Source organism: Alexandromys fortis, unplaced genomic scaffold, assembly GCF_014885135.2.
Source record: "Alexandromys fortis isolate MF-2015 unplaced genomic scaffold, M_Fortis_MF-2015_v1.1 scaffold_229, whole genome shotgun sequence".
In the NCBI taxonomy this organism is placed as follows: Eukaryota; Metazoa; Chordata; class Mammalia; order Rodentia; family Cricetidae; genus Alexandromys; species Alexandromys fortis.
Window position 1 is genome coordinate 1,512,922 of NW_026068122.1, and position 21,253 is coordinate 1,534,174.

At 34.7% G+C, this 21,253-nt stretch overlaps 1 protein-coding gene across 1 annotated transcript; it reads left to right on the top strand.

Annotated features, from left to right (window-relative positions):
- Positions 1–12,186: 12,186 nt before the first annotated feature.
- LOC126490477 (olfactory receptor 4K3-like) lies at positions 12,187–13,104 on the top strand. Its single transcript, XM_050125412.1, has one exon. The coding sequence runs from the start codon at positions 12,187–12,189 to the stop codon at positions 13,102–13,104; it is 918 nt and encodes a 305-aa protein (XP_049981369.1).
- The last annotated feature ends 8,149 nt before the right edge of the window (positions 13,105–21,253 follow it).

Sequence of the window (21,253 nt, forward strand, 5' to 3'; positions counted from 1 at the left end):
CTTTTTTCATTTTGTTTTGTATTTAGTTTGTTGTTTTGTTTTTGTTCCTTGAATCATATTTTCCATGTAATCATGGCTGTCCTTGAACTGACTCTGTATGCGGTGGGAACTCCTTCAGAAATTATCCTTTAAGATAATTCCCCAAAATTCTTATGTGGAAAAAGTCTCTAAATTAATTTTAAAATGAAAATTGAGACTTCATCAACTAGCAGGAATAGACCCAACAGAAATTTTAGTGCCTTTTACTACTGATAAAATTATGGGAAGACAATGAACCATGGCAAAGAACTTCTGTTAATTTTTTTTTGGAGAGATTAATAGCAATTATTCCCAAAGTGACAGGATTAATCTTACAAAGAGAACTACTTTGAATATTTCACACATTGTACATGACACACCAATAACCAGAGCCTGTATATTTGATACTGATGCAAACAAATCAGGAAAGGACAGTTACAAATAAGATTTAAGTAAGGTGGAACAAAACCCTTATAATTCTTTCCAAAAACCAAATTATTTGCTATTCTCATGGTACTAAGGGATTTTAAAGAACATCTCAATCTAGTTACTGACTCACGACATGCAGAAAGACTTGTTATACATATTGAAACTGCTGAATTTATACTATATTATACAGATTGACTTCATTATTCATTCTGGTCCAAGATAAAATTAGAAATAGGTGTTGTCCCATAATACATGTCTGATCCCATATGGGTTTGCCAGGTCCTTTAGCACAAGGTAATGCTGAAATTGATCAATTATTAGTTGTAAATGTGCTGAAGGCCTCAGAATTTCATAAAAAAACATCATGTCAATGGCAAAGGTTTAAATAAAGAGTTTTCTATTACATGACATAAAGCTAAGGAAACTATAAAAATATGTCCTACTTGCCCTTTCTATAACCAAACACTGCTACCTGCAGGGAGTAACACCAAAGGTTCTCAAAGAAATGAAATCTGGCAGATGGATGTGTTCCAATTTGCAGATTTGAGAAAATTGAAATATGTACACCACACCATTGGCACTTATTCAGGTTTGAGCTCAGAAAAGGCTCATTCAGTATTCGCACATTTATTAGAAAGTATAGCCATCATAGGTATACCTGCACAAATAAAGGTAGATAATGGTCCAACATGTGTCTCTAAGAAAATGAAATCATTTTTCGATTATAGTAAAAAGCACATTACAGGTATACCAAACAATCCTACAGGTCAAACAGTTATGGAAAATTCAAATTGAACTATAAAGGATATGTTTAAAAAAAAAAGATAAAGGGATGGAAAATACCCACAGAAATAGATTGCATAGTGCTTTATTAACTTTGAATTTTCTTAATGCTAATGAAAAAAGAACAATGGCAGCAGAGAGACATTGGATAATAGAAAAAAAACTTCTGAATTAAATGAAGTCGGTGTACTTCAAGGAAGTGTTGATCTTAAAATGGAAACCAGAAGATATGCCATGTTGGGGACAGGGCTTTACTCTTGTTTCCATAGGGGAAGAAAAATCTATGGATAAAATTTTGAAAAGAGACACCTCTCAAGAAGGAAATGACTGCTCAGTGGTAAGGAAACCTCATTAGGTTTCTGATATTACTAAAAGATACATTATTGTAGCAAGCTCCTTGATCCTCTGGCACCAAAGAGTTTACCAAAATGGCTGCCATAATAATGCACATGCCAAAGGACAGGATAAAATCCACGAGGCCTCAGTCCTACTAAAAGAACTAAAGCAAAAAAAGAAGAGCAGATGAAAGGGGAGGCATTCTTCTCCAAGAAAGAACACATGAAAGAACACCTTCCAGTAACATTGTTTGGACTGAACAGCTTATATTTAGCAATAAAATGCCTCATGATCCTCCTTTTCTTTTGTCTTTGTTTCTTTTCTCTTTCCTAATATTAGTTTTCTTTAGGTCACCATTTTCTTCTTCTACATAGTTATTTCATTTTCTAATAACAGCTCTTTTGTGAGTTTAAGGTGTAGTAGCTTACATCTTTAATCTCAATGCCTGGGAGGCAGAGACAGGGGATCTCTGAGAGTTCAAGGACAGCCTGGTCTACAGAGTTATTCCAGGACAAAGATATACAGAGAATATAACATAAAAGTAAAAATAAATGAAATAGAGGTTAAAATAAAACCTCACAAAGATGGAAAATACAATGAGAATCTTGATACTATATACTATTATGCTCTGTTTGAATTGTTTTAATGCTGAGAAAAGAGCAACAGCTGCTAAAAGATATTTGTTTATAAATGCTGCTGAACTAATCTGACATAGATATTTTGAAAATGCCTTGACTTTGAGATTTGGATCTAAGGACATGATGCTTTGGAAAGGAGTTTCTTATTTTGTTTTCACAGAGGGTGAGAGTCTGTGGATTGCTTCTATCCCAATATGGTATGATGGACCACGCCCTTCTGAAGAGTTGCTGTGAACACCTTCAGAAAATTGCTTCGCTCAACTGCCAACTGAGATGAAACTAGCACACAGGTTATACCATGAAAGACCTAATTAACAACGCCCCCATCCAGCAGGAAGCAGTTTGGAGAGAAAAGACTGTGCCCATGTTCCCAAATATTGTTTATAAATCTTCTTTTACATTTAAAGGGGGATATGATATAGGTATGAATAATTTGCATTAGTATAGATTTTGCTTTATTGATAGAGATTTAAGGTCAATTTTGTTATATGTATATGTATTTCTGATATTGATTAAGATATTGTGATTGTGTAGTTCATGTAAAAATGTAATGTATATAGGTTGTTAATAGATAATCATCTATAATAGTCAAGTTTGTAGTCATGTTAGTTAGATTTTCTAGATGTGCATGGATATATTTCAGATAGACATTCTTCATATCTTTCAAAGGCTAGAGAATATGGCATTGTAAATGTTTTAATAACTTAGGACTTTTCATGACAATGAGACACTCTGCTCCTGGCAGCACCAATCTACTTCAAGAAGAAGATGGGCATCGAAGAGGATCCTTATGGAGTTTGATAGCCATTTTGGCAAGAAACTGCTCTTGCCTGGACTGTTGCATAAACTGGACACAGAGAACCTTCAGAGAGAGGACTGCTGAACTTGCCTAAAGGTGAGATGACCTTTTGGGGTTCCTGATTCATTAAAGAGTCTACAAGACATTCTACAGGACACAACAGATAGTGACTGAACTGCCTTTGAAATTTCCTGCTTCATGAAAATGTCTGCTGGAAACTATGGGCCTGTAGGCTGAAGATGGATGCCCCAACAGTACAGAGAAACTTTCGGTGACTGTCCAGGCAGCGAGATGTCTCTGTCATTTCTAGAGTTTGGAAGTTGCTTATTTCTTGTTTGCTTAAGCAATATTGTATCTTTCTGGAGTCTTTTGATGGAGTTAAAGAATAGTTAGTTATAGTTTTCCTTAGTTATGATAAAGATTATTGTAATTTTTACTTGATAACTGTTTTGTTATATGTAATTTTGCTATGTTGAGTTAAAGCCTTCCTTTTTTTTTTGTTTAAACAGAAAGAGGGGAAATGATGGGGGAAGGTCATTGGTTAATTATAATAAAGAAACTGCTTGGCCCTCATGGGTTAAAACATAGGTGGGAGGAGTAAGCAGAACAGGATGCGGGGAGGAAGAGGAAGTGAGCTCAGAGGTCATGCTCCTGTCTCCTGGGTAGACACGACGAAGCAAGCCGCCAGGTCAGAAATGCTGAGTCTTTCCCGGTACGACCGGTGTTTATTAGAGATTGGTTGATCGGGATATTAGAATTAGCCAGTAAGGGCTAGAGCTAATGGGCTAAGCAGTGTTTAAAAGAATACAGTTTGTATGTTGTTATTTCTGGTGTAAAGCTAGCCATGCGGGAGCCGGACAGGATGAAAAGCAGGCCCGCATATCCCACATTGTTGTGATTAAATATGTTTCTTATACCCATGATCTTCCTAAAACATTTATCACAAAGTGGTTTTGAATTTTGTAAAAGACTTTCAAAATACCTAATAAGTACCTGATAAGATATTTATGTAGTTCTTTTACTTTCATTTTATTTATATGGTGAATTACCTTGACAGATTTTTGCATAATGAACCATAACTTCATCTCTGGAATAAAACCAACTTGATCATAGTGCACAGTGTATTTTCATGAATTATTGGTACTAGTCTGTTAGTATTATATTGAGTACTTTTGCATCCATGTTCATGAAATTGATTGGTCTGAAATTTTCTAAGTTGAGTCTTTGTGTCATTTGTGTATCAGGATAAATGCAGCCACATAAAACGTTTGACAGTGTTCCTTCTTTTTTAATTGTGAGGAACAATTTGAGGGGTATAAGTTTCCTTTTTTGAAATTCTGGTAGATTTCTGGACTGCAACCATCTGACCTGGTGCTTTTTATGGTTGGGAGGCTTTTGATAAATGCTTCTCTTTTCTTTGGTGTTATAATTGTATCTAATTTTTATCTGGTCTTGATTTAATTTTGATATGTGGTACCTATACAGAAAATTGTCTATTTCCTTTACATTTTCTAATTTAGTGGAGTATCAATTTTCAATGTATGTCATATTGATTGTCTGGATTTTCACAATATGTATTATCATGTCCCCCTTTTCATTTTTGATTTGATTAATTTGGTTACTCTGGATAAAGGTTTGTATACCTTACTTTTAGGATAAGAACTGATATTCTCTAAGAACCAACTCTTCGTTTCACTGATTTTTGTATTTTTCTCTTTGTTTCTGTCTTACTGATTTCAGCCATCATTTTGATTATTTCCTGTCATCTACCCCTCCTGGTTGACTTTGCTTCTTTTTGTTCTAGAGCTTTCAGGTTTGCTGTTAACTTACTAGTGTGAGATTTCTCCCCGTTCTTTACTGAGGCACTTAGTACTATGACCTTTCCCCTTAGCAATGCTTTCATAAGTTTTGTAATGTTGTACTCTTATTTTCATTGAATCCTAGGAAGTCTTTAATTTCTTTCTTAATTTCTTCCTTGAGCCACCTATGATTTAGTTGAGTAATATTCAATTTTCATGAGTTGTTACAGTTTCTGCTGTAAAGTTGATGTTGAATTCTAACTTCCAGCCATGGTGATCTGATAAGATACAAAGTATTATTACAATTACTTGTGTCTATTGAAGTTTGTTTTGATATAAAGTATGTGGTAAAATTTAGAGAAGATTCCATGAGCTGCTGAAGAGAAGATATATACTTTTTTTTGGATGAACTATTCTATAGATGCCTGTTAAGTTTATTTGTGTCATAATATCTGTTAGTCCCCCTATTTCTCTGATAAGTTTCTATCTGGCACTCCTGTCCAGTGGTGATAATATGGTGTTGAAGTCTCAGACTATTAATGTGTGGGTTTTAATGTGTAATTCAAGCTTTAGTAGTCGTAATTTTACAAATGTAGATGTTCAGAAATGAGACTTTGCATTTGTTGATTTTTCTTATGATAATATAAAATGTCATTCTCTGTCCTATATGACTAATTTTAGTTTGCAACATGTTTTGTTAGATATTAGGTCATAACATTCACTTCTTTCTTAGGTCCATTCAATTAAAAATATTTTACCTAGTCATTTACTCTGAGGGAATGCCTTTCCTTGAGATTAAGGAATGTTGTTTATATGCAACATAAGGATGGATCCAGGTTTTCTTTTTATCCATTTTGATAACCTGTATCTTTATAGAGGTGAATTAAAACCATTGATATTAAGAGATATTAATGACCAGTGATTGTTTATTCCAGTTATATTTGGGATTTGGTGGTGGTGGTTATGTTGGTGTTTTTGCCTTCTTTGGAGTTTGCTGGTGTGAGATTACTTTTGCCTGTGTTTTCAAGTATGTATTTAGCGTCATTGGGTTGCTATTATTTAGGTAGTACTTGCTGTAGGGCTGGATTTGTAGAAAGGTATTGTTTAAATCTGTTTTTGCATGGAATATTTTTCTTTGTCTATGATGAGTGAAAGTCTTGCTGTATAAGTAGTCTGTGTTAGCATTCATGAAAACTTAGTGTCTGACTATGCCTGTCCAGAACTTCCTGACTATCAGAGTTTTTATTTAGAAGTAAAGTATAATTTTGATAGGGCTGCTTTTATATGTTACATGATCTTTTTCTTTTGCAGCATTTAGCATTCTTTCTTCATTCTTTATCTTTAGTGTTTAGATTATTATATGCTGAGGGAATTTATTTTTGGTCCAGTCCTTTCAGTGTTCTGTAAACTTCTTATAACTTCATAGGCATACCCTTCTTTGGGCTGCATAATATTTTTTTTCATTCATTTCTTTCCTTTTTTTTTCTTTTTTTTTTCTTTCTGATTTTCAAGACAGGGTTTCTCCATAGCTTTTTGTTCCTGTTCTGGAACTAGCTCTTATAGACCAGGCTGTCCTCGAACTCACAGAGATCCACCTGCCTCTGCCTCCTGAGTGCCCGGCCTTTTTTCTTTTTTTTTTTTTTTTTTTTTTTGAGAAGTCTTTCTTTGTAGCTTTGGGGCCTGTCCTGGAACTACCTGTTGTAGACCAGGCTGGTCTCAAACTCAGAGAGATCTGCCTGCCTCTGCCTCCCGAGTGTTCACCACTGCCCAGTGGAAGATGTAATTCAGGCAAGCCTCAAACTCCAGATGCTAAGGCCTCTGCCTCATTCTGCAAATCATACCAGCCGACACCAATGGCCTATATTTTTTATTAAATATATTTTCTGTGCCTTTGACCTTCTTCTTCTGTCCCTACTATTCTCAGGTTTGATATTTTTCATGGTGTCTCAGATTTTCCTGTATGTTTTATGTTAATTTTTTGGTTTTAACATTTTCTTTGACAGATGAATCTATTTCTCTGTTGTGTCTTCAATGCCTGATATTTTCTTTTCCACATCTTGCATTCAGTTTGCATGCTTGCTTCTCTAGTTCCTGTTTGTTTAGCCTGATTTTCCATTTCTTGTATTTCCTTAAATTATGTTTTCTTTATTGCCTCTATTTCAGTTTTCAAGTCTTGGAGTTGTTTTATAATGTTTTTTCTTAATTTTCTTGGCTTTAAGGAATTTATTGATTTCTTCCAATTTTTGTTTGTCTTTTCCTACATTTTTTGATGGAGTTCCTAATTTCTTCTTTAAAAACTTCTATAATCTTTATGAAGTTATCTTTAAGGTCATTTCCTTCTGCTTCATCTGTGTTGAACTCCACAAAAACTGCTGATGTAGGATCACTATTTCTAGTGATGGAAAATTGTTCTCTGTGTTGCTGAATATATTATTTTTTATTTTATCTAGGAACTGGGTTCTCTGTTGCTTTGGAGTCTGTCTTGGAAATAGCTCTTGAGACCAGGCTGGCCCCAAACTCACAGAGATCTGCCTGACTCTGCCACCCACGTGCTGAAATTAAAGGCAGTGCCATCACTGTCTGGCAAGGCAAGTCAATATAAAGAACAGTGTACTAAATACCAGCAAGAAAAAAAAGACATGTACTCCAACTGCTAGGTCCCATATGAAGATCAAGCTACACAAATGTCACAAATATGCAGAAGCCTGACTCAGTCCCATGCAGATTCCCTGATTGTAGTTTCAGTCTCTGTGAACTCCTATGTAACCAAATTATTTGATTCTGTGGATTTTGTTGTGAAGTTTTTGACCCTTCTGGCTTCAACAATCTGCCCTTCCTTTCATCAACAGTATTTCCCAAGCTTGGCCTAGTGTTTAATTTTGGTTTCTTGCATTTGTGTCTATTAGTTTCTGGATGGAGCCTCTCTGCTGACTTCTCAGTTAGGTGCTAATCTATAAGTTTAGCAGAATATTGTTAGGTATCATTATATTCATAATTTTTTCTCCAATAGTGTTTGGTTCTGTCTGAGGCATCTAGTCCATGTCACCTCTAGGTGCTGGTACTACAAGCAGTACCAGTATTGGGTTCACTCTTCTGGCATGTGTTTCAGGCTGTACCAGCCATTGGTGAGCCACTCCCACAAACTTTGTGTCTTCTTACCCCAGCTTATTCCATAGGCTGAACAGACTGAAGATTGAATGTTCTGTGGCTTGTTTGGTGTACCAAACAGCTCACAAGTACTCTTGCCTGATCAAAGGGGGTAGTCAGTTCAGGCCAATTATTCACTTTTGCTTAGGAATCTTAGCTGACATTATCAATAGGACAAAATAACAGCCTACAGAATGGGAGGAGAGTTTTACCATCCCCACTTCTGACAGAGGTCTGTGCAGCGGTCGGATTAATAAATCACCAGTAATAGATATTTGAACAAGTTTAATAACAAAACCAGACTCACGAAACCAAGGTTCCAGCGGAGTAGCCAGCTGAGACAGGAGAGAAAGGGGAGGGGCGCGCAGCCTCTGCCCGCCCAATATATCGGTAACCAACGCCTGAGGGCAGCCCGCCCCCAAGGGGAGGGCTTATCCCTACATCTCCCTCCTTTTGTCTAAATAAGACAGAACTAACCTAAATACAACTATAAACAATAATAATAAATAATAGATATAACAAACAATATTGAGAACAAAAGTTTTACCAGACATTCTATCTCAAGGAGTCTAAATAATGTAGAGAGTAATTACAATTATATAATCTTCAACTCCGTCAAAGATCCGAGAAGGGAATAAATATTACTTAACAAATGAGCGATATCCAAAGCGTGCCATAAATGACAGAGACAACAGACTACCTGGGCAATCACCCAAATTCTCGTTCGCAATGTTGAGTCAACCAACTTTGGCTAAGGCCTAGCATGACTGACATACCATTATCAAATGCAAGGAATTTTCTTAGAATTATCCTACCCTGTCTTGGCAAGATAAGAAAATCCTGTTTCATATCTTTGTCAGTAGATGAGGTATGGGCTTTTCTTAACCCAAAGGCCAATTCTGCCAAGAAGACAAACTCCCAGTGGAGTGTCTTTGGTGCTCAACGTTCTCTCGGGAGTAGAGTGGTGTCGCCAGGAGTAATTGTGTCTCGGCACAGAATTCTAGGTTAGCTTAAAGGCCATTTTCTACAGCTCTTTAAAGAGGCTGAAGATTATACTATCTATACTAAATATAATCTCTATGTATCTAGAATACCTTATTAACCTAAAAATAAACATGAACAACATAAAATTCTCAATACCTATCTAACTTGAAGACTAAAAAAAATAAACAACTGTGCAATACATGAAGACAATGATCTTCATCTGTAAACAATGTCATTACATATCAAATGTAAACAATGTTATTACATAAATAGTATCAGAGGTAGAAATGTACATTGTGATATGGTAGATGTATCAATACAATATAAGTATACTCTTATACAAAAATAGAGGTAGGAACAGGTCTGCTTGTCAAATATATAAAGAACTCAATCACTTAGACACATAATAATCAAAATAAAAACTATGATACAGATTTAACAAAAAAAAAGAATTCTCAACAGAAAAGTCACAAATGACAAAGAAACGCTTAAGACATTCTCACCATCCCAAGTCATAGAAATATGCAAATCAAAACTAAATTGAGATTCCATTTGAACCTGTCAGAATGGCAAGATAAATAATTCAATTGGCAGCTCAGCATTCTGAGCAATGGGAATACTCCTCCATTTCTGGTGGGAGTGGAAATTTGTATAGTCACCACGGAAATCAATATGGTGCTCACCAGAATATTTGGAATCAATCTACCTCAAGACCAACCTATCACATTCTTGGGCATAAAGGATGCTCAATTATATCACAAGGACACCTGCTTACCTATATTTGAAGCAGCTTTATTTGTAATAACCAGAACCTGGCGACAACATAGATGTCCCTCAGCTAAAGAATGGATAAGGAAGATTTGGTACATTTAGACAATGAATTATTACTCAGCTGTTAAAATCATTGACATCATAAAATTTAAAGAAAATGCAAAGAACTAGAAAAATCATACTGAGTAAGCTAACCCAGACCCAGAAAAGTAAATATGATATGTACTCACTTATAAATGGATATATATGTAAAGTAAAGGATGACCATGCTACTATCCACAGATGCAGAGACGCTAGATAACAAGGAAGGCTCAAGGGATCTACCTTGTGGATTAATAAGATTAATTTGGGTCATCTGGATTGGCAACAAGTAAAATTAAATGCTATGGAATCTCATTGACTCATGTGAATCATCTTTCAACTTGTAAGTTGTCATAACAGAAACAAAATATTATCTCATATTTACAAAAATTTCTAAAATTAAAGGAACAATTTTTCTTTATTATGAACTCTCATATTCAATTCAAGAAGAGTTGGAGACCAGGTATCCCCTAGGACTATGAAAACAAAAGGCTTTCAAACTGCATAGTCCTATTTAATGTGGAGAATGGGAAACTTTCCAAGGTAGCTATGACTTTTGTTATTGTATATAAGCCACACTGAGATGAAACACATCAGCATCACTGGTCTTAGAAGAAACAATGGTGTACGAGTTTCAGATTCAAGGGAAGGGCAGAGGAAACATCATCCAAAAAGGAAAGATCTGTTTTATAAGGTGATTCTTGTAGTGTGAGTGCCTCACAAACTAATTGTCATACTTTCATTTTTTATTGCAACCACTGATTTTAAAGTTTATTTGCTTCAGTGTCACATTTTTAAATACTTCATGTGTTTACGGTGTTTAATCATATTTTTTAATTGTTGTGCTTGACAAAATGTTGTAGTCCCCCCCCCCCAACAACTCCTTGAGACATTTGGAAACATAAAACAGATTTATATGCCCACATCTCTTTAGGATAACCTTAAAAATACCAAGTCTCTCAACATAGAAAATCATTGTACTCACAGGCCACTAAGCTTACTTTAATGTTATCTGATTATTTTTTTGATTTTGGACCCTTTATTTTCTCAAGATACAGAGAATACATTAGGGAAGTAGTTATTAGAAATTAAAGGGAGATGTCAGTTATACCAATTATAATAATTATAATTCACTAAAAATTCAACAATTAAAATAGATATGTAAAAATGTTGTTGATATTCAAATACTTAAGTATGTTCAATTTTGAACACAATAAAATTAACTTTATGTAAACCTGGCCATTTTTACTACTTAAATTGATCTTTTACTTATTTGTTCTTGTATTAAAATAGCAAAGTACCCTGTTAAAAATGTCATTGATTTTCTTGGACTTCTTCAAATCAAAATTCCTATAATGTGTTTAATAATTTGTAAGTAATATTAGGGATTTGGAATCAGAGAGTCCTCATTATATGCTACAATTTTATAACTTTATAAAACAGATTGAAACAGGAAACCAATAATCATTATTATTACTCTTATATGTCAAGTATTTAACAAGGAAATCACAAAATATCCCCTAGATATAGATATTTTAATCTTCAAATTTCAAATCTAAAATTAGTAAGAAAAGTGGAGATATTAAGATTAAGAAAGGAAAATCAAAATAAATAAATAAAGAGTGCGAGACAAGGAAGGAAGAAATAAAACAAATTTAGAAAGGAAGAAAAAACAGCTTTCATGAATAAATTATTCAAACTATAATACGAAATCTCACCATTTCGAGTTGAAAGACTGTAAGTATATAACAATAAGTAACATCCATCAGAACTAGTAATACATTATTGTTTAGAGATAAAATCCAAAATATATAACCAAAGTTCAAGAAAAGACAACGCTAAAAACTTGGCCTTGGCATGTGATTTTTCCAGTTTGTTTGATGATCCATTTTTATCCAGTTTACAAATTTAAAAGAATTTACTCAATTGTGTTTCTTTAAAATAATCATACATTGATTGGGGGCCTGGGAATTTTGTGTTTATGTTTAAAATATGTCAAAGGCTTATCATTCTGGTATTATGGCAGTCAAGTAAAGAGCCTGTGGATATATGTCAGATATTCCTTGAAGAAAATGATCTCTGAATCCATGACAAAAACATAGATTTATGGTGGAAAAAATGTAAAGAGAATATTTGCTATTGATATTTTTCATAAAATACTAACTTACATACCAATATAGACTATTTTTCAGATGGGTAGTAGTTTTTCTTATATTCAGCAAAAATACTTAATTAGAAAGGATGTACAAACTCAAGGAAGTTACTTTAACTGACTGGGTACAAGGCTTAAATATGATTTGTATTTTTCTTACTTGATTCTGACCATTAAGTTATTGTTTCTGTTTCAGGAATTCTTAATTAGGGTTTGTCTCTCTGAACATTTTGGGGCCCAGTGTACTAAATGGAAGAAACAAACCAGTCTGTGGTATCTGAATTCATTTTTCAAGGACTTTGCACCTCATGGGAACTGCAGATTTTTCTCCTACTGCCATTTTCCACACTCTACCTGATGACTGTGGTAGGCAACCTCTTTGTGGTGATTTTAATCATCATTGATCACCATCTCCATTCTCCTATGTACTATTTGTTAGCCAATCTCTCATTTATTGACTTCTGTCTTTCCTCAGTTACTACCCCCAAAATGATCACAGACCTCATACAAGAAAACAAAACCATTTCCTTTGGGGATTGCATGAGCCAGATCCTCTGCGTCCATTTCTTTGCAGGGGGTGAGATGGTTCTTCTTGTAACAATGGCCTATGACCGCTATGTGGCCATCTGCAGGCCACTCCACTACACCAGCATCATGGACAGACAGAAGTGCATCTGGCTGGTTGTGATATCATGGATCATTGGATTTGTGCATGGCATTAATCAGCTGATTCTGGTCTTGGAACTACCCTTTTGTGGACCTAGAGTGATAGACAGCTTTTTCTGTGATATTTCTTTGACGATGAAATTAGCCTGCACAAATACTGATACTCTGGGAATCATAATAAATGTTGAGAGTGGTGTTTTAGCAATAACTTGTTTCATTCTCTTGCTGATATCTTACACTTACATTCTACTAACTATTCAGCTTCACTCTAAAGATGGTTCATCAAAGGCACTCTCTACCTGCACCTCCCATATCATAGTTGTTGTGCTATTCTATGGTCCTGTCATTTTCATCTATCTGTGGCCCGAGAGCATCACTTGGGTGGATAAGATTCTCTCTGTCTTTAATACAGTCATCACACCTCTCCTGAATCCAGTCATCTATACACTGAGAAATAGAGATATTAAGAATGCCATAAAGAAGCTGATAAATCACATGTAAGTTCTTCAATAAGCTTTAAATATCTTATTTTATCAACAAATCCATTGCATACACATTATTTTATATGAATTTTAGTAAAAACTGAATTGGAGAGCATCTTATTTCTAGAATCTATATGATGTATTTAGTAGATAGTTGTGAAAATAACCCCTAGAAAATTATATTCAATATTGTAATACTTATAGTTGTATCACATAGAATGAGTAATAGATCTGTATAAAATATATATAAGAGTTTTTGCATGTCACTTTGATTAAAGTGTTAGTAAAACAATACACTGTGAATGATTTATCAGTCTTTTTGTTTGTTTGTTGGTTTTTGTTGTGATGTTTTGTGGGATTTTTGGTTCTTTGGGGTTTTGTCTTATTTTTTTAATTTTTTATTTGTTTTGTTCGTTTGTTTTAGAGCTAAAAGTTAAAACATATGCTAGGGAGTCTCCCTAACACTCATCTATATATTCCTGTTATTTTCATATATTGAAAACTTAAAGTAAGATCTTTCTACGTGGCTAAAGTTATCTTTGACTGAATTTTTTCCACCCTAACCTCCCTAGGAGTTGAAATTGCAAGCCTGTTTCTTCAGGCTAACTAATTTTGATACGTACTTATCACATCCCTAAATATTCGGCCTAACATTTCTGAAAATTCTGCTGCCATTCATTTAAGAAGTAGAAAAACATGATCCTAAAATTATTAAATAAGTACAAGTTAATTCGAAATGTCAAAGAAATCTTTAGCCAAGGAAGTGATGTCAGATGTTTCATAACAGTTGACTTCAAAATATACAACAGAATCTTAGTTATAAACAGCATGTGACAGGCACAAAATAATAATGTTAAGAAATTTGTAGCTTAGAAATAAACTTACAAAGCTAAGATATATGGCTTTTTGCAATATGTCAAAATATACTGTGGAGGATAGGATAATATCTTTAGTAAATTCAGAAGAACAAATCTCACTGTACCTGTAGCCTTCACACAATAAGATTCAAAATGGATCAGAGTTTTACAACAAGCACATTTACACATTAAACTAAGTAGTGACTTATTAAGTAGTTATTTATCTTAATACCTGAGACTTTAAAATTATTGAAGAAGAGGCAAACATTATGATAAAACTTCAAGTTTAGGCATACACAAGAACTTTTTAAATAATACTTCAAAACCCAGAAAATGTTTTCACACTTGGGACTGCATGAAATTAAATGGCAATAATGCATGGTTTGAATGTGGTGATACCTGTGATCAAATTACTAGCAGTAGTACTGGAAACTAAATTTCATGAAGAGCTCTCATTAGAAAATGAAATTTTATGTAGAAAAACATGACCAAAACCCAGAAGGATAGAAAAGGAGGAAAATGAGAGGTAATAAAGAGGAATGTGACCAAAGTACGTCAGATATGTAGATTAAAATGTGATGCAAAACTTATTGCTTATTCAATGTACATTCAATAATAAAATTTTAGATGCCTGAAATAGGTGGTAAACAGCAAATAAATTGGCCTCAGACAATGTCATCTTCTCAAACTTTGTAAGAATTATTTAGAATCTATATAGAACACTAATGATAGATTAGTTTTTAATCTTATGGATGCCTATATTATGAAACATGAAACAAAATTTAGATGACTGTAGAAGTATTTATTACATTAAGAAAATAATTTTGTGAATAAAATTATGCTTTATGGACCTGTTGGAAGCAAGAACAAACTAAAATAATATTTTTATAAAAAAGAATGTATAAAGCTTACGACAAACTATAGGAACATGGTTTCTTTTTCTTTGAAAAATAAATTAAGTTCACCTAACCAAAGTATAATGTTCCAAATATTAACTTTTCTAAATTAGTGATCTAAGAAAAACTATTCCTATTGGCTTTACTCAAATACTTAGAAATATTATTTATTTACATCACATCTACCTTCTTTCTTTTTCTTTTTTTCCTTTTGTTTATGTGTTTGTTTGATGGTGTTTATTTTGCTTTTGTTTCTTAAAAACAAGATTTTTCTGTGTGACCATGGTTGTCCTGGAACTGGTTCTGTAGATCAGGCTGGCCTCAAACTCATTGAGTTCCACCTGTCTCTGCCTATTCAGTGTTGGGATTAATGTTTTGGGCCAATACCATATAACTTCATTTTTTCCAAACTCTCCCATATTCCTCTGTACTTTCCTTCAAATACATGGCCTCTTTTAAAATTAATTGTTATTGTGTGTATATACATATACATATACATATACATATACATATACATATACATATACATATACATATACATATATATCAGTCTATACAATGTTACTTGAATGTGTGATTCCAGGGACAACCATCTCTTCCACCCTTAGCTCTCCTTAGTTGTCTATAGTTTTTTATGTAGGGTTGAGGCATCATAGGCTTTTCACTGTACTTTGGAATGTCCTTTGGTATCATCCTCATGTAACTCATATTTGAGCAGTCATTTGGTGAAACTTTGTGGTTGGCAGAGGATCAGGGAGTTGGCTGTGAGAATGTATCTTCTAATAATATCAGATGCCTCATCTTTCCTTGTGTCTTGTATTGCTATAAAAAAACTAGTTAAACAATGGACAAAATATCTATAATTCTTCAATTCCATATCATTCAATTCTTTTTCTATTATGTGTTTAGGTTTATCTTTAAAATGATATATTTAGGCCGGGCGGTGGTGGCACATGCCTTTAATCCCAGCACTCGGGAGGCAGGGGCAGGTGGATCTCTGGGAGTTCGAGGCCACCCTGGTCTACAAGAGCTAGTTCCGGGACAGGCACCAAAGCTACATAGAAATAAGATAAAATAAAAAATGATATATTTATTAGCATAATTTCACAAAATAAAGAAACTGTTCTACTTTTTGTTCACATTTTCTGTGGGTTCCTTGTCATGAACTTTTATTCGTAAAACCAAAATTTTTACATGTAAACCAAATGTATATGTGACAACATATTTTCAAAAACTATAGAATAGTTTTCCATATATTACCAATTTTTATATTGACACCCAGTTATGCCAGCATCATTTGTCAAAAATGCCTTCTTTTTTCTACTTTATAGTTTTAGCTTCTTGGTCAAAAATCAGGTGTTTATAAGTGTGTGGAATGAAATCAGAATCTTTTATTCAATTCCATTGGTCCACCTGTCTGTTTTTGTGCTAATACAAGGCTATTTTCAGTCCTATAGCTCTGTAGTAGCACATGAAGTTAAAAATAGTGAAGCCTCAAGAACATTCTTTATTATACAGGATTGTTTTGACTCTTCTGAGTATTTTGTTTTTCAATATAAGTTGAATATCATCCTTTTTAGGTCTGTAAAGAATGTTGATGGAATTTTGATAGGTATTGCATTGAATCTATAGAATGCTTTTGGTAAAATTACCATTTTTACTCTATTAATCCTACGTATCCAAGAGCGTGGGATATCTTTCCATTTTCATATGTCTTCTTCAATTTCTTTCTTCAAGGCTTAAAGTTCTTGTCATGAAAGCCCTTCAATGTTTGATTAGAGTTACCTCAAGACAGTGTATGTTATTTGTGATTATTGTAAAAGGTGATATTTCTCTGATTTTTCTCAGCTCATTCATCATTTGTATATAGTAGAGATATCGATTGTTTTGAGTTAAACTTGTTGTGTCCTCCTCCGTTACTAAAGGTATTTATAAGTTGTAGTAGTCCCCTGCTAGAATTTTTGGGGTTAATTATGTTCTGTGGGAATTTCTTCAGCCAATAGCCTTGGAGATAGTGACCCACTTTTGCCATGGTCATATGTATTATATATACAGATGTCAAAACATGTGCGGCCCCTTGTCTGAGGATGTGGTTTCTGTTTCCTATTCAGGCAGAGGATGGCTGAACTGTGAGTCTATCTCTAAATAAAGAAACCTTTATTTTACTCCATTCTGGGCTAATGTGGGACTATTTTATTATAATCTACAATACACAGGCACCTAACCACATAGAGTAAAGTGGAGCACAAATCTCAGACCATCTAAAAATGTCTGTAGATTTCTACTATTTCTGCCTTACATCTTGAAAACTCTCTATAGCAGAGCTACATATTTAGCATGCAGCTGCAAATATTTTGGCTGATGCAGTGACTTGGAAATTTCCCACGGACTGCCCACCAATGCAGTTCTCCCTGCCTATTATTCTGGGAGCACAGGCTTTCCAGTTTGTGTTCAAAGTTCATAAGCCAGCCCCAAAAATGGCTTCCTCAATTAAGATATTTCCTTCCCTGCTCCCATATTTGTCTTTCCTCTATCTCAACCATCCACTCACCCAAACTCTCCCCAAACCTTCCCTTCTCCCCTCTTCCTATCCCTCTCCCCTTACCTCTACCCCCCACTTCCATGCTCCCAATTTTTGCCAGGGGATATTGTCCATTTCCAGTTCCCAGGTGGATCTATATATGTTTTGCTTTGGGTTTACCTTATTACTTAGCTTCTCTAGGATCATCAACTATAGGCCCAATATCCTTTGTTTATGGCTAGAATTTGCTAATGAGTGAGTACATACCACATTGATATTTTGGGGCCTGAGTTATTTCACTCAGGATAGTGTTTGCTAATTCCACCCATTTGCATGCAAAATTCAAGATGTCATTGTTTTTTTTTTTTTTTTAAACAGTGTAGTACTCTAATCTGTAGATGTGCCACACTTTTTTTTTTTATCCATTCTCCCATTGAGGGGCATCTAGGTTGTTTCCAGAACTACAACCCTGACACCTGTGTGGCCTTTGATGTCACCATGGGCCACAAATTTCAACACAGGCCTCAACTGTGGTAGGACCATAAACCCAGACAAGATACCTTGTAGCAACTGGACTTAAATGTCACCATGACCCAGGTGACAGCACAGGCCACTCAGAGCATCATAATATCATGGTCGGTGTTCAAACCAGACTAAAGGTTTTTGTATATAGATTTTAAGTTAAAAACTTTATAGTTGGGCAAGGAACTCCACCTTGGGCCAGATCAGGGTTGAGGCAAAAAATTCCACAGTCATGGGACTGAACCAACTACTTAGGACTGAGTTGGTCTGAGGAAGCAAGCTCCACAGGAGCAGAAGCTAGTAGCCAATCCAGTCCTGGAACACTGGGGAATCAGGGTTGAACCAAGAAGCTTACAGAATATCAAAGAGACTGGATCCAAAAAAAAAAGGTCCTCTCAGCACATTATAATCAAAACACTAAACATACAGAGTAAAGAAAGAATATTAAGACCTGCAAAGGAAAAGGGCCAAGTAACATATAAGGGTATACCTATTAGAATTATACCTGGTTTCTCATTGGAGACAATGAAAGCCAGAAGGTCATGGTCAAGCATTATGAAGACATTAACAGACCACAGATGCCAGCCCAGACTACTATACTCAGCAAAACTTTCAATCACCACAGAAATACAAAGCAAGATATTCCATGACAAAACTAGATGTCAACAATACCTAGCCAAAAACCCAGTCCTACACAAAATACTAGAAGGAAAACTCCAAGCCAAGTATGTTGGGTACACCAACTAAAACACAGACAATTGAAATCTCATAGCAGCAAATCCCAATGAAGATAAAAACGTACAAATTAACATCACCAACAATGAAAACTAAATTAACAGGTGATAGCAATCACCGGTCATTAATATCCTTTAATATAAATGGACTCCACTTACCTATAAAAAGGCACAGGCTAACAGATTGGAAATGAAAACATCCTTCTTCTGCATACAAGAAACACATATAAACCTCAAAGACAGACATTGTTACAGAGTAAAGTGTTGGAAAAAATATTCCAATCAAATGTATCTAAGAAACAAGTGTGTGTAGCTATCCTGATATCTAACAAAATAGACTTCAAGCTAAAATCAATCAAAAGAGACAAAGAAGGTCATTTCATATTAGTCACAGGAAAAATCAATCAAGAGGAAATCTCAGTACTGAACATCTATGCCCCAAATACAAGGGCACCTCGTATGTAAAAGAAACACTTGTAAAGCTTAAATCATACATTAAACCTCACACACTAATTGTGGGAGACTTCAACACTCCCTTCTTACCACTGGACAGGTTAGTTAGATAAAAAAAGAAATGAACAGAGAAAAAAAGAGAACTAACCGATGTTAGGACTCAAGTGGACTTAACAGATATCTATAGAATATTCCATCCAAACAGAAAAGAATATACCTTCTTCTCAGTTCCTCATAGGGTCTACTCAAAAATTGACCACATACTCTGTAAGAAAACAAACATCAACAAATACAAAAATTGGAATAACCCAATGTACCTTATTAGATCACCATGGTTTAAAACAAGAAGTCAACAACAATACTAATTCCAGAAAACTCACAGGCACATGGAAGTTAAATAATTCTCACCTGAATCATCAAAATGTCAAGGAAGAAATAAAGGGAGAAATTAAAGACTTCCTAAAATTCAATGAAAATAACCTCAAAACATGCATAAATTTATGGGACACAATGAAAGCAGTGTTAAGAGAAAAGTTTATAGCACTAAATGCCTACATAAAGAAGCTGGAAGAATCCCACACTAGTGAATTAACAGAACATTTGGAAACTTTAGAACAAAAAGATGCAAGCTCATCTAAGAGAATTAAATGGCAGGAAATAATCAAATTGAGAGCTGAAAACAACAAAATAGAAACAAAGAAAACAATACAAAGAATCAATGAGAAAAATAGTTGGTTCTTCGAGAAAATCAACAAAATAGACAAACCTTTATCCAAACTAACCAAAAGTCAGAGAAAGAGTATCCAAATTAACAAAATCGGAAATAAAAAAGGGGACATAACAATAGACATGAAGGGAATACAGAGAATCATCAGGTTATATTTAAAAAACCAGTACTCCACAAAATTGGAAAACTTAAAAGAAATGGACAACTTTCCGTATAAATATCACTTACCAAAATCAAATTAAGACTATATAAGCAAATTAAACAGACCTATAACTGCTGAAAAAATAGAAACAATAATCAAAAGCCCCCCCCCAAAAAAAATCCCAGGACCAGATAGATGGCTTCAGCTGAGAATTATACACTGACCCTTATAGAAGAGAAAGTGGAAAGTACACTTGATACATTGCTGCAGAATACTCCTTCCTAAATATAACCACACCTTCACAGACACTGAGAGAAACAATTAATAAATGGATCCTCATGAAACTTAAAATCAAAGGACATGGTCAACAAGACAAAATGGCAGCCTACATAATGGGAATAAATCTTCACTAACCCCACATCAAACAGAAATCTGATCTCCAAAATATAAAAAGAACTCAAGAAATTGGTCATCAAAAGAAGAAACAATGCAATAAAATATGGACTACAGACCTAAACAACGAACTCGCAACAGAAAAATCTAAAATTGCCAAAAGACATTTAAGGAAATGTTCAACATCCTTATTCATCAGAGAAATGCAAATCAAAACAACTCTGAGACTCCATCTTACACCTATAAGAATGGCTAAGATCAAAAAAAAAAAAAAAAAAAAACAAAAAAAAAACAACCTGATGACAACTTATGCTGAAGTGGTTGTAGGGAAAGGGAACACTCCTGCATTGCTGGTGGGAATGTAAGCTGATACATTTGGATGTCAGCTGGTGATTTCTTAGAAAATTAGGAAACAACCTTCCTCAAGACCCAGCAATAGCACTTTTGGATATATATCCAAAGGATGCTCAATTGTGCCACAAAGACATGTGCTCAACTACATTCATAGCAGCATTGTTTGTCATAGCTAGAAACTGGAAACAACTTAAATGCCCCTCAACTAAACAATGGATAAGGAAAATGTGGTGCATTTACACAATGGAGTACTACACAGTAGAAAAAAAAAAACGGCATCTTGAATTTTGCAGGAAATTGCATGGAGCTAGATAGAAAACATTATTTTTTTTTATAAATTTTATATTGAAAAAAATTTCCGCCTCCTCCCTGCCTCCAGTTTCCCTCCCGTCTCCCTTTTCCCTCCCCCTCCTCCCACTCTTCTTCCCCTGCCCCCACTCCTCTCCCCCTCCCTCTCCAGTCTGAAGAGCAATCAGGGTTCCCTGCCCTGTGGAAAGTCCAAAGTCCTCCCCCCTCCATCCTGGTCTAGGAAGGTGAACGTCCAAACTGGCTAGGCTCCCACAAAGCCA